Source organism: Canis lupus, chromosome 7 (assembly GCF_011100685.1).
Source record: "Canis lupus familiaris isolate Mischka breed German Shepherd chromosome 7, alternate assembly UU_Cfam_GSD_1.0, whole genome shotgun sequence".
NCBI classification, from domain to species: Eukaryota; Metazoa; Chordata; class Mammalia; order Carnivora; family Canidae; genus Canis; species Canis lupus.
This window is the reverse complement of record NC_049228.1, coordinates 44,530,338-44,545,509: the sequence shown is the minus strand read 5'-3', so window position 1 is coordinate 44,545,509 and position 15,172 is coordinate 44,530,338. Positions and strand designations below refer to the sequence as shown.

The 15,172-nt window shown below is 40.1% G+C and overlaps 1 protein-coding gene across 10 annotated transcripts in view; it reads right to left on the bottom strand.

Annotated features, from left to right (window-relative positions):
• Positions 1-15,172, bottom strand: part of PIAS2 (protein inhibitor of activated STAT 2) — a 155,111-nt gene that overhangs the window by 36,439 nt on the left and 103,500 nt on the right. For 5 of the 10 annotated variants that reach the window (XM_038543334.1, XM_038543331.1, XM_038543335.1 and 2 more), the window contains one exon: positions 12,054-14,256. The exons of 1 other annotated variant lie outside the window; for it this stretch is intronic. In XM_038543334.1, coding sequence (XP_038399262.1) covers positions 14,074-14,256 — 183 coding nt within the window. In that variant the 3' untranslated portion in view covers positions 12,054-14,073. Of the gene's footprint in view, positions 1-6,908; positions 9,558-12,053; positions 14,291-15,172 lie in introns of those variants that run through there. 4 more of the 10 variants (XM_038543340.1, XM_038543332.1, XM_038543338.1 and 1 more) reach the window with 4 other exon arrangements.

Sequence of the window (15,172 nt, the reverse complement as noted above, 5' to 3'; positions counted from 1 at the left end):
GAATTAAAACAGTGAGATATTGCTCTATAGCTATTAAAATGGCTAAAATCCAAAACACTGACAATGCCAAATACTGACAAAGATGAGGGAAACATGGGAACTCAAATTCACCGGTGGTGGGAATGCAAAATGCAGCAGCCCCTTTGGAAGACAGTTTGGCGGTCGCTTACAAAACTGAACATTCTCTTCCCACGAAGTAGAAGAACCTGCAACGCATATTACTAAGTGAAAGAAGCCAATCTGAGAAGGGTACATACTGGACGATTCAAAACTACATAACGTTCTGAAAAAGGCAACGTATAGAGAAGTGGGGGGAAAAAAAAGATCAGTGGTTACCAGGAATGGGGCTGGAGGAGAGAGATACGTAGGGGTAGTACAGAGGACTTCTAGAGGAGTGAAAATACTCTGTAGGATACTACAACGAACACATATCATTATACATTTTTCCAAACCCGTCTGATAGACAACCGCAAGAGTGAAAAACTCATGTAAAACTGTGGACTTTGGATGATTGGGATGTCTCAGTGTGGGTTCATCATCTGTGACAAACGTCCCACTTTGGTGGAAGATGTTCCTAAGGAGGGAGGCTGTGCATTGTGTGATGACAGGGGTTATATGAGAAACCGATGTACCTTCCTTTTAATCTTCCTATGATCCTAAAGTTCCCCTAGAAAAAACAGTCTTTTTTTAAAAATGGGCTAAGCATCTGGACAGACATTTCTCCAAAGAAGATATACAAATAACCAACAGGCACACAAAAAAGATGATCAACATCATTAAAGAAATGTAAATCAAAACCGCAGATAATATACCAAACCCACTAGGAAGGCCATGAGTGAAAACTAAATAATAATAAAAAAAACAAATGTTGGTGAAGATAAGAAATCAAGAGCCCTGATTTCTTCATTGGGGAAGGGGTAGGGTCGGGGGAATTTAAAAATGGTGCAGCCACTTTGGAAAACAGTCTGGTGGTTACTCAGAATGTTAAAATTGGAGTTACCATATGACCCAGCAATTCCTCTTCTATGTTCATTCCTAAGAGAAACAAAAACCTATGTCCATGTTAATACCGGTATACAAATATCCTAGGTACCACTGTTCCTAATACCCCAAAGATGGAAACAATCCAAATGTCGATCAATTGATGGATAAATATAGTATGGTACATCATACAACAGAACGTTATCCAGTCATTAAAAAAAAAAAAATGAAGTCCTGTAGTAGTAGCTGCTACAACGTGAATGAATTTTTAAAACACTAGGCACGAACTGAAAGCAGTCAGTCACAAGAGGCCACATATTTTATATCTAGAGTAGACAAATATATAGAAAAAAGGTAGATCAGGGCTTGCCTAGGGCTGGGGGGCGGTGGGCAGGTGATGGATGGGAAAATGGGGGTGAGTGACTGCTAATGGATGTGGAGTTTCTCTTGGGGAGGTGAGGGTAATATTCTAAAATTGAGTGTAGTGATGGTTATATAATTCTGAATATACTAGAAACGGACTGTATACATGAGTAAACTGTATATGATTGTATCTCAATAAAGCTGATATATTTATATAAACAGCTTTGATGTAACAGCTGTCATACATGCACATACACAAGTGTGCGTATATATAAGTATACACACACACACACACACACACACACATAAAGCTGCATAAGACACTATCAGGAAAAATGCTGTCAAGTCCTCATCCCTATTAATATGTCATTTACACGGAGCCAGAGAATCTCACATCACCTGGCTTCTCAGCCCATGAGGCTCTACACCTTCTGCAATCTAACATCCCCCATTACTTCTTAACCCTCTCAGCCCTCCCACTGTGCCCCTTCCGCCACTCAAAGTCCATCTGTCACTAACAAAATCCCCTCTAGTCTCACCCATCCTCTGAAATCCCCCTTCAACATCCTGGTCTAACAGAACCCTGGCCCTCCTCTCCCAAGGGCCCTACCAACCCTGCAATCCTCCCAAGGGGATCCACCTCTCCTTACTGCTCCTGCCAGGAGACCAACCGATCACCACATCTGGATGATTGTACCTATCGCCTCCCCAAAAAACAGCGCCTGGGATCAGGTCAGATGGCCCTTCCTGGGGGGGGTGGGGGTGAGTCATCTCGGGACCCATCACCACTCCCCACACCCCCTGAAGCCAACATTCGTCCATCCAGCACCACCTTTGCTGTTCCCAGGGGGCCGCAGTATCTGCAGGGATGGCCCTTCCCGCTGTGGCCTCTCAGTTCTTGGCCATCCTCCCCTTCCATGAACCCTGCCCTTTCCCTCCCCACCTCAGCATCCCTTCTACAACTGGACTTTGGGTCTTGGTGTTAAAAATCGCTGCAGTCTTGCTGAAGGGGTTGGGAACCCCTGCCTCGTGAACCCCTCCAGTCAGGCTCCCAGGTGGTACTGACACCACCTCTCTGAGGCCCCCAGATACCTCCCACATCACCGCATCTGGCAGCCACAGCTTCCGCAGGACTTGTTGACTCCTCTCCCCCGAGAGGTGCAGGAATATGATCTAAGAAATAATCAAGTCTCAGACAATTAGAATCTCTTGAGATGCCTATTAATGAGGCTTTCATGGCAACAAATTGGCAGCACATTGGAAGAAAACAAATGTAAGGCTAACAATAGAATTCTAAGCAAAAGAGCTCTTTAATTATAATTTCAGGGCAGCCCCGGTGGCGCAGCGGTTAAGTGCCGCCTGCAGCCCATGATGTGATCCTGGAGACCCTGGATCGAGTCCCACATCGGGCTCTCTGCGTGGAGCCTACTTCTCCCTCTGCCTGTGTCTCTGCCTCTCTCTCTCTGCGTCTCTATGAATAAATAAAATCTTTAAAAATAATAGTAATTATAATTTCAGGTTTTTTAATGTTTTTTGTTTTGTTTTGTTTTACAATGAGTATTACTTCTGTATTCAGAAAAGATTTATACACACTGCTTTCTCCTGCTCTTCCACCTGTGAAATCCTTGGATATTGTTCTGTGACGGCTGCCAGGGAGAAGTGGATGACAAAGCCACCAAGGCAACCACTATCTATTCAGAATCTGTAATCAACATGGGGTTCCCTGAAATTTGAAGAACTTTGAAAAAAAAAAAAACACAATGAAACAGCATATGAACAGATTAACACAATTATCTCATACAACCTGAGACTGACCACCGTTTTTAACTATATGTTTCTTAAAAGTGGTTCCAGAAATTTGCAGCTTTCCTTTGAGATTTCTATCAGCCAGCACTTGTTATAAGGCCTTTTCATTGAGAAAACAAACCATTCTGGTATCTTAGTGTTTTTTTGTTTTTGTTTTTGTTTTTAAAACAATAATCACTCTGGTCAAACAGCACAGGAAAATCTCTGGGTTCTATCACTACCCATCAGCAAAGGCTAAGTGGAAGGAAAACCTAGACTTCTTCCTTCACCCCAGGGGCAGATGACTCTAACAGGTACAGTTACTTCTGGGGGTGAGGATAATGTTCTAAAAAAGTTCTGGTCACACAACTCTACATAAACCAAAAACCAACGAACTGTACGCTCTGAATGAGTGAACTGCATGTGTGTTACAGGCTGAATCATGTCCCACACACAAAAAGTCACGTTGGAGTCCTAACACCAAAATGTGGCCTTATTTGGAGACAGAATCTTTAGAAGCAATCAGGTTAAAATGAGGTCAGTAAGGTGGGCCCTAATCCAGTATAAACAGTGAGCTTATTAAAAGGGGCAATTTGGACAGAGACAGGCATGGGGTGGGGGTGGGGGCAAGACAATGTGAGGTGACACAGGGTAAAGATGCCCATCTACAAGTCAGAGAGAAGCCTGGAACAGATCCTCCTTAGGGCCCTTAGAGGGATCCAAACCCACTGACACCTGACCAGTTTTATGGCAGCCCTCACAAACTAAACCTCTCTGAGGATTCTAGCTCAATAAAGGTTCTACAAACAAAACAAAAAACCCAACCATACGCTGTCTACAAAAAACTCACTTCAAATATAACGGCATAGGTTAAAATTAAAAGTGTTCCAGACACTTGCGATAGTGTGGTTAACCAAAGAAACAATGATCTGAGCCTTGGTGAACTTACGTTCTAGCAGTCATGGAGTATAACAAGCGACGTGGGTCAAGTGGCTGGAAAGGCAGCCAACCAAGCAAAGTTACACCTATGTTTATAAATTTCCTGGGAAGAGAGGGGGAGTTCCTTAAGAAGTCAGAATAAAGAATGGTGGTGTCACAAAACCAAGGCATGGAATAGAGTGTGTCGAATGCAGATGTGGAAAAGTCAAGTCCATGGAACTTGACATTTATGTGCACATTTGGACATCGGCAAGAATATTTTCAGGAGTGTGATGGTGGCTGAGCTTTCACTGCTTGAACGACTTGCCAGCAGCCTTGAAATGTGATTCCTGTCATCCTTCTGTTGCACCAACATTACAAAGACCCAACCTCGAGTTCAAGTAGACTTTACTGATGAGCACTGCTGAGTCCCACAGAGAAATGGATGCCACTGTTAAGTCTACACTGTCCAGCTCAATGCTGTTCTTTTCTAGCTCATTCTCTCATTCTGAGACTATTTTGAACTATCTCCGTTGTCTTTTTAAAAAGACTTTTATGTATTGATTCATGAGAGACACCGAGAGAGATGCAGAGACACAGGCAGAGGGAGAAGCAGGCTCCCTGTGGGAAGTCCGACGTGGGACTCGATCCCAGGACCCCAGGATCACACCCTGAGCCAAAGGCTCTAGACGCTTAATCACTGAGCCACCAGGCGACCCTCTTTTTAAATTTTTAACTAAAGTATAATTGATATACGATATTAGTTTCTGGTGTACAACAGTGATTCCACAATTACATACATTAAACGATGCTCATTGGGTATAGCTGCCATTTGTTACCACACAAGTGTTGCGGTATGTTGGACTATATTCCCTATGCTGTATTTTTTATCCCTAACATAACTGGAAGTTTGTACCTCTTAATCCTCTTCACCTATTTGGTCCATACCTGCACCTCCTAATCCCTGGCAACCATCAGCTTGTTATTTCAAGTCTGTTTCCACTCTTTGGGTTTTTTTTAGATTCCACATATAAGTGAAATCATATGGCATTTGACTTTCTCTGACTTATTTCATGTAGCATGCCACCCTTCTAGGTCCATCCAGGTGTTACAAATAGCAAGATCTAACGCTGTATGGCTGCACAGTATCCCGTTGTGTATACATAATCCTAATCCATTCATCTATCAAGTCTATTCATCCGTAGGAGGTCACTTGGGTTGTTTCCATGTCTTGGCTATTGCAAATAACACTACAAACAGACGGATGCATATATCTTTTCGAATTCATGTTTTCATTTTCTTCAGGTAAATACCCAGAAATGGAGCTGGATCACATGGTCTCGTTTTAATTTTCCGAGGAACCTCCTTACTGTTTTCCATAGTGACTACACCACTTTACATTCCCACAAGCAGCACACAAAAAGTTCCCTTTTCTCCACAGCCTTGCTAACACTTCTTTCTATCCCCGTTGATTGTGTACCTCCACCCGCACCTCCTTCTCACATCTGGGAATGAGGCCATTCCACTTGGTTCTCAAAGACCTAAAAGTTAAACCATTAGATGAAACCTTTAAATGCTGCTGCCCAGCTGACACAACTGCACCCACATCCAACTTTCATTTGCCTCTCACACAGATCCCAACTTTCTCCTCTTGCTCAGTGACCTAGTGGTTACCAATAATCTTGGCCAGCTGCTACTGCACTACCCACATTCACCTCTCCCTTTCGGACTGTATCCCACTATCCAATCAGCATTTAAACATGAGACTCAAAGTTCTCTTATCTTAAAAAAAAATTTCCTCCACCATACACATTTCTATTAATACAGCCTCATCTTTTATCAGTCAGCCGCATGGTCTACACAGACACACTTCACTTCTGTACTTTGCAGTCCTCATCCCATGTCGACCTAGGCTTACCCTCATCATTCCATTGAAATTGTTCTTGGTGAAACTACTAGATATGGCCAGGCTGAGAAAACCGAAGGAAGATACAGATGATCATGACTCTTTAAATTCTAGGATGCATTTTCAGTCCTCCCCACGCTTTACTGAGCTACATCTTACAATCAATGCAATTGAAAGCAATGGCCATAGTTTAATTAACAGGTCTTTTTTCTTTAGTTCTTTTAATGGATACTTTTTATATTATAGAGGCTTTTAACTCCCCTAATACTCTGCTCTTGGAATGGTCTATCGTTTTGGACTCTGTGAGATTACTCATTTTCTTCCTACTACAGGTGTTCCTTTTCTAGCTCTTTTCTCACTCATTGACCTTTAAGGTTGAGCTCTCGCATTTTGATGGTTCCAACACTACCCATATGTTGTAGAACAGGCCTGTTTGCTCATCTAACGGCATATGGGCAGGACTTCCAGAGATGTCGGGTTAACTGAATGTTCCCATTTCAAAGTACAGACTCCAAAGACTACTTGGGTCAAGTTGTTAAACACCTTGAGAGACTGAGGTTGGTAAATCAGAATCACACCTACAACCATACCGTTTAACTGTGGCATACCTGGCCCAGATAACTGGTCCTGGGTATATAAATTACATGCAGAATTTCCCAGTCATATATACACACAGGAGGCTGGGTCTGCAGGAGGGTCAGATAGACTTTCAGGTTTAACACAATACCTACTTACACATTATTATCCTCAGTGTGTACTGTCCTACAAATTCCCCATTCCCAGTGCTTGCCTCTGTTAAGATTCTGGAATGCACAGAGTTCCTCCCAAATCTCAAGCACGTCACCTCTACCATCAGCCCCAAGCATCTATTTCCTCTTGTGTTCCTCTAGGTGAATGCCTGCTGCTCAGGTATTGAATTATTTCCCCTGTCAGCACAAGTCAAATACACCCACCATTTCTTCATTTACAAATATTTATTGAGCACCTACTATGCACCACACACCTTGTTAGGCTCCGGGATGCACATGAAATGAGATCACACCTGCCCTCATGGAGCTTACAATCTAGTAAGAGAAACAGACAATACACAGCAAGCAACACATAAAATAAACACAGGTTATGGTAAGTGCCATATAGAAATATAAACAGTGATAAGGATAGTTAGGAAATACCTACTTTTTAGATAGAATGATCATGGATGGCCTTAGGTGGTGGAAAGCTGGATTTGAAGCCTGTCTACCCACTTACAAGCTGCATGACCACAGGCAAGTCACTCACCCTCTCATGATGTTTCCACATTTGTAAAATGGAGACAATCATACCAAAGTTAACCAATGCTGCTCATTAACTGTTAATGATCATGAGAACCCCTCAGGCCCTTCTCATTGCCATATAAGGCCCTTTGTCATTTCTTACATACTTCACATTCCTTAACCAAAGTCCAGCTATTCTGAACATTTTCAGTTCTCTTGACAACTAATCAACTCCCATGGTCCTACTCATAGGACACTTCCATGGAATCAACTGCCTCATCTATGTGCTACCCTAGCACCCTCTATTTTGCCTTTTACCACTGCACTGTCATCTCCCTATCTCACTCATCTTTATTCTACTGAAGTACAACTTCGGTGAAGGTAGGTATTTATCTATTTCGTGTTCTGAATGCCTGATATGATGCCTGGCATGTAGCAGGATCTAATATTTGCTGAGACTTCTATAAGCCAAAAGCAGCAGGAGAGGTGAAAGACATGCAGGAATGAGGGAGTGTGATGGAGAAAGGTCCTGAAGAGGACAGGAGACAAGTCAAAAGCCCATGTGGCTGTCTTGGCCTCTGGGCCCACCTCATCCTCGGAGACTGGAATGAAGGAGAATGAAGATGAGCACATGTGGAGAGAAATAATGCTGACAAACTGGATTTTCTGAGTGCATTAGGAAGCAAAGTCTTCTGCGGAGACAGGCATGGTTTGAGGAGTGCATTTGTAATAATGGACAAGAATGGGCAAAAGCAGCATGCGATACCAAATCAAAGGATAGATGGGAAACCCTGAAGGAGGGATCTGGGGATACATTCAAGGCTGTAATAATGGAGCAGTCTAAGATGAACAAGAAGTACAGAGAAAACACAAAGGGTGAAATAGTGGCTGGGCATTTTGGTGCGAACAAGTATTGGAGGTAACCAAAAATCTCACAAGCTAGATTGTTGGATGGATTAACCATCAAAGTGTTGGAGACCAAGAATCTCTAACTCTACAAAGTTAGAGATGGCAAGAAACACCGAGTCAGGAAGTGAAGTCCTTCAGCAAATCCAAGGATGTGTTCAGGTGACTTAGCAAGAGCAGAAGCAGCAGTACAGCCTGCAAATGGGGCAGACTTCAGTCGGAGGCCTTGGGAGAAATCACTTACAAACTGCAATAGAGGACGGGCAGCTACCCGTCCACTTAAGTTATGTGGAATGTGAACACAGCCCACACTGGTGAGAGGTGCAGGGGGTGCCAGACTTCAGGTGACAAGGCAGTGAAGAGAAAAATCCAGAGAAAAGGTGGAGACACGGCGAGCATGGCTTAGCAAAGAGAGTGGATAGGCACCTGGGAATGACGAGATCTACAGAATGGAGACCGGTGAAAGACAACGAAGGCAGGCTGCACATCTTCAGACTGCAGAGTAACAGACATGGGCTTCAGAAACCTCCTGCTTCCCATCAAACTCCTCACTGCCTCCCCTAAATGACTAATGCCCCTGGTCTCCAAACAGCACTATCATCCTGTTTACCTGGGCTTGAGAAGTGGACTCAGCCCTCACTCCTGTAATCTGTTCATGCCACTGAAGCATGAGTCTTCCTTTGAAATGGCTCCAGGGTCCACTCCTTCCTTATTCCCATGGCCATCACCTAAAATCAGTTTTTACAATCTATGTCTAGATGCCCAAATAGCCTACCCGGTTAAGGCCATTTCCGTTTAGTCAGAGAGCTTTTGAGATAAGGTCTGTTTCAGATTCCCAAGTCCACGGAAAAACTTACCTACAATCTGTTCCTTCATCTTTAAAATGAGAACCATACCACTCTCCTTTAAAGGCTATTGTAAGGAATGAAATATTTTGGTAAAATTCTTAGCATAATGTCCTGTTGGTAGGTAAGAACTCTTGGTTTTTGAAAAGCTGATCAGGAGTCCTTGAAAGCCTGGGACCACATCTTGTATTCTACTCTATCCTACACACACATTGATAAGACATACTGAATATTCCAATAGTTTTAATAAATATTACTTAAAAGAGATAAGCTTTGAGAACACAGAGTGAAGAAGCTTTAAAAGCCATTCTGAAATAAAAGCAGTCTAGGAAATTATGTGGCATGCCAATCAAGAAAATAATACAACTTGAACATCTGAGATAACAACCTCATTTTCAGTTTTTTGGTTTTTTTTGCCACAGGGCTGCCTTTTAGAACACCAAGATGCCACTGGAAACACAAAAGAATACAATGTGAAAAAAGCAAAGCTTGGCGCTGCTTTTGCTGGTCAGCCTTACCACTTTTCCAGTTTGGGTTGGACTGCCTTTGGCTCAGGAGATCCTACTTGCTTTGGGGAGCTCAGAAAGCCCAAAATGGAGCCTACAGAAAGAGGAAAAAAGAAAGCTGGCTACTAAGGGCTGGCCCTAGGTACAAATGGTTTTTAAAAAAAAAGTGTCAAGATTTTCTAACTAAAAATGGAAAATATAATCTGACAATAGGCTATTTCACAGGGCAAGTAAAACTATGTGAAAAATTATTTGGATATCCTTAGGCAGGTATTATCTGGAATATGTCAGACAGATGTTGTTGAAACTCAGCCCAGGAAAATCTTTGCCAATTATTTCCAAATCAGCCCAGCTCACTGGGGGGGTTAGAAGGGGAGAGGGACTTAGTGCAGATGCCAGCAACAAGATGACTGTGCATATTCTTGGAGAATATGGTTAAAGACTTCTTCTCATATCATACAGCTGGAGTACACATCAGTAAAATCATTTGGAAAAGTGATATGAATCAAGATCTACAAGTGTTTGTATCCTTGACCCAGAAATTCCACCTCTAGTAATTCGTCCTTAAGAAATATTTTATACACAAAAACATTGACTGTAACTTTATGAGATGCAATATAAAATGTCCAATGGGGAAAGGTGATACGAATCATGACACATCCATACAATGGAATATAATGCAATTAATAAAAGTTGACAGTTTTTAATATGACATGTAGACCGAGAAAAAAAAAAAGACACAAATTATACTGAGAATGAATAAAACTATGTAAAAACACACACAAGTAGCAGAGACTGGCAAGAAATATGCAAAAATATCAAAGTGCTTATTATTTTGGTTATTTTTCTTTATACTTTTCTGTATTGTCTAAGTTTTTCCACAATGAGCATATATTACTGACATAAACAGAAAAAACAAAAAGATTATTGAATCAGGCAAGCATTAAAGAAGAATGGGCACTTTTATATAGCTTTATTTGTTTCTGCTAGGAATTGGGAGCGTGGCCCCTAGTAACATAAAAACAGGGCTTACAAACCAATCGTTCATTTGACAGGAGCATCAGACTCTTAAAAAAGCAGAGTAATTCTTAAATTGTTTCCCACAAGTTTCACCATATGTAGAACTGCAGCAGAAAAAAATGGTGAATCTGTCTGAATCATCAATCATTGATCTTAATGACAAGCTCCCACAGCACATGGATCCAGGGCCACAAAACACGTCACATTCAAGTTTAAATGGCACACTGCTCTGCATTTTTCAAAATGAATAAAATTAGCAAAGCAAGCATTTACTTTAAAAATGGGGGAGGGGGAGAAAACAGTTAAGTGCTTTTGTACCAACTGGAAACTAGAAAGAAATGAAAAACTTATCTGAGAATTAAACTAATGCTTTGTAAAAGTCAAGTTTACTTAAAAAGACAAAACATAACTAATGAATATTTTATTAGCAGAAAAAAAACAAACTTGGTTACTAACTGACTAGTGTCCAGGACTGGTCTGAAGGCAGAATGCCTGAAAGGTATCAAGAAGTCAGAAGAATCTCTGTTGAATACCACTTCACCTAAAATCCAACATTTTAATCTTTTCTTCAAACTCTCTTTAAGAGTCTACCAGAGGGAAACTTGTTCTATGTCAAGAGTTATGGCTCAACTTACTTATACTTACAACCTTCCCCTAATCACAGGATTTCCATCCTAGCTTTCCCAAAGCACATTATAAGATAAATTCCACATAACCTAAATTTAATTCTATTATTTCATTTGGCCTTATAATTATCCTATGACAGATGCCAAGTATTTTACTTTCTGGGCAGAAATGGAAATTACAAAATCCTACAGTGGCCCACCTAAGGGTCAGAAAGTTAGTGAACATAAGCAGAGTTTAGCTGTGAAGCTATATTCAGCACCAATTACAGTGTCAGGAATCACCAAATCAAGGAAAAGCCCTTAACATTTCTCCGTGAATGAAGATAAAAACCACAGGCTGCCTCCTCAGTGTCTTTAAGAGTAGACTAGCAGCTGAGGTCAGCATTCCTTTCCTTAAACAAGACACTCCACAGAATCACTAGTTGGCAGACGTCTAAATAACAGCTAAGACAACATCCTCTGAAATTGCATTACACTTGGTTAAGCAGAAATCTGGGCAAGCAAAATAAACTAAGTCAGGGTCTCAGTAACAGTATTTGGTGACCATGCAAAAAAAAAAAAAATATATATATATATAATGACTTAATGATCATGCTGTTGTAAGGCAAAAGCATAAAGAGAAGTACTCACCTTCAAAGATACATACACAAAAGCCCCAATTTTAAGATTACAAACTTAAAAGTGTATTTTTAAAAATGTTAGTTGCCTGTATAAATTAAAATTTTATATAATTTCAGTGTAAAGCACCAAAAATGAACACTAAAACTGTTCACATAAAGTAGTAAAAAAGAAAACAAAGCACAACTATAAAAGTACAGAGGTATCGGTTACAAGAACCAAGTAAATAAACTAATTTCTATGAATATATTTTCATTTAACCTTATAAAACTTTGTTGATTAAGTGGGGGAGTGGGAGTCTGAGTATCTAAAAGGTAACAAAATGATAACAAATATACATCATTTATTTATTAACAAATGATACCACACAAATCAGGGTTATGTCTTCTATCTGATTACAAAGTTAGCAGAAATTGCATCTGTATTTAGAGCAGCAACATAAAATTTTACTAGGAAGAAATTCTCTATCTGAACCAAAGGCCTGTAACACGGATTGGCAATCTAATGGCCAAGAAGGTAAAACTGGTAATGATGGTGCAACTACTGCAAGAAGATTCAGGTTTGTTTCCATGTTTTTAATAGTAAGCAGCTCTCCAAAAGGAATAATACATTAAGTAAAGCGATGACGTAGCCAAAGGAGGGATGCCATAGAAAATCACATGAAATTAAATCAGTACAAAAGGAGTATAGCGTCCATGAAAACTTGAGGTGTTTAAAAACAAAAACAAAACCACCCAGGCAGTGACAAGTCAGCTTCCTGGGGTTACACCAACCCAGAAATAATGTAACAGTATCCCTATTCTAACTGAAATTGGTACTCTTTATCTGGGCACTTCAGTCTGAGAAATCAGGTTAGTCATTTTTAAAAAGGGTTTTATTTTTAAAATAGATACAGTTAGGGAGAGAAAGGCAAACATTAGAAAAGTATTAATTCCTTGAGAACTCAAAAAATTTAGAGAGCCAAATGAAACAAAGGGAAATACAAAATGTGGATTGAAATGTTTCTCCAAGGGTAAAACTCGGTCTCCTGAGGGATTTAAAATCAAGCACACTCTGAGTGAGCTTCAAGGTGAGCTGTGGGCCCATCCTCCCCAACCCTTCCTTACTTTAAATTCAAACATCTCTAACTCTGCTTGTCCAAAGATTTCCTTGTAAAAAAAAAAAAAAAAAAAGGAACAGGAAATCCGATGCAGTCCCCATGCCTTGCAGTGGTTTGTGTCTTCTAATTAAGTTTGAAAATCATCAGAGACTGCACTGGTGAGAAATGTGACCAGAGTTCTAAATCCTGTTTACTTTGTGTTACTAAAATGTGAGAAGTTTCAACAAAGATTTGTATTATTATTCTATAAAATAAATGAGCTAAAGAAGTTCCTAGGAAGAGATTAAAACTTTGTTATTCCCACCTCCCCCAAACCTGTTTTTTCACTGCCTCGAAGCTCTCAATGTTTCTGGCCAGTGTGCACAAAATTCTAATGAACATTCTAGCCACATGTCACTCCAAAAACATTTCATTCAACATTCAATGGCCGCACAGAATTTCTTTTTCAAAAAGGCAAGCCTAATTTTGTAGAAATCTCTAGAATGAGAATGTACAATTACCAAAAATAACACATATTATGTCAGGGCAGAATCTGCAGTGTTCTTCAGCACAATCACTGACAAAGAGCAGCCGAATCCCAGAACTTCTCTCTGCAAGTGCTAGCAAACAACATCAAAGTGTAAATGACAACCAGGGAAAAATGAGTAACAAACACAAAGGCCATTTTTCTTTGATGGAATTAGGAAGAACAGAGGAACTGCAGGAAGAAAAATGGAGCCCAAGCTCAGGCCGCTTAGCAAGACTTCATTACTTTGATGAAACAGAACAAATCTCCCGTGGAAAGGACTCATTCAGCAAACATGACTTCCTTCCATGTATTTTTCCTTCACATCAGGTTAAACAAAAGTTGCTGTCATTTTAGAATCATTGATTACATCTTTAGCTAGAAAAAAGTTTACTTGAATATTTACATAATTTTATTGCTGTTTATTACAACAAAAAAAATTTTAACTGATGTGTGTGTAGAATCCATTCAGTAACATATGAAATTGAAATCCATCTCTGGAGAAGATACAGTTATGGCCAAATGTATCTGATGCTCAGAGTACAGCATGAGTAAGAAAAATCCTCGCATGTCATCTGGTTCTTGCTGCCGTCATCTGTGTTCATCTCTCAGAAAGCAAAAGAATCCATTTGACATCAATAAATATCAAAGTAATTGTTACCAAAAAAAATAGCTTCCACGGACCAGAGATCCAAGAAAGAAGTTTTGATGAATGATTCCTAGAATCGAGTGAAGTCCTCCTTTAGTCCAATGAGATGATGTCAGGAATGTTACTTCCACTGCTGGTTATGACCCCTGTCTCACTCCTGCTGCTGGATGAACTAACATGAGTACTGCTTTCATGGGGGCTGGTGGTGGTGACAGACGTACTGCTTGCTGTTAAGGGTGAGGTGAGACTATCCAAAAACATAGGAGGACAGTACTGCTTGAAACAAACAATGATGCCGATGAGGAAGAGGCTACATTGATTTTAAATAAAGAGACTAGAAATTGTTAGATATGCACAAGTGACAGCCACATATTTAAATCCCAGTGGGACTTAGAAATTTCTCAAAACTTCCCATCTTTGGATGGAAGGTGGCATGAATTTAGCTATTTTACTGTATTTAGTGAGTGCAACATCGTTTACATTTTCTCAAATCTTGTAGAATTTTCGGTGACCAAATATATAAGTACAAGTACCAAAATGTCCATAAACCAAATTACTTAATAGTAAGTATTGATCCCACAATTATGACTCATATACTTAACTTCCAAAAGAATTTGCTCACTAAAAGTGTTTACACTAGGTTTAAATCACATCATAAAGGCTAGCAAATACTTCTAATGGTATTAAGCAAAAATGTCAATGCAAAATTCAGTAATTCTTTCAAAACTTAGTATCAATCAGACCCTTTAGGAATAATGTTAAGACAGATCATCTTAATAGTGCCAACTGAATCCTTTGGACATACACAAAATGACACGTAATCGGGAGGACGGCATTTGTTCTAAAACAGAGACTACATGGTAGAACTATCGTATCCCACATAATCACAAAATTTTGGAATAAATCTTAAAGGAGATCTAATCTAAGCTAATCTTCCTTGTGAGACTTGATACCCACCCTCCAAGAATTCGTTTTTCAAGTTTCCTTACCATCTTGATCTCTGACTCCCAAATTCAAACCTGAGTTTAATACTCTTACATTGTCCAAGAGAAGTAGAGAGACAGGAGCTAACAGCTTTATTTTATGTTTTATGAGTGTTTTATGTGAAAACAACAGCACTGGCTTTAGTAAAATAAATGAGGTCTAATATGTACAAGTCCTAAAAGTCTGTCTTTAGATTAACTGTATGAAA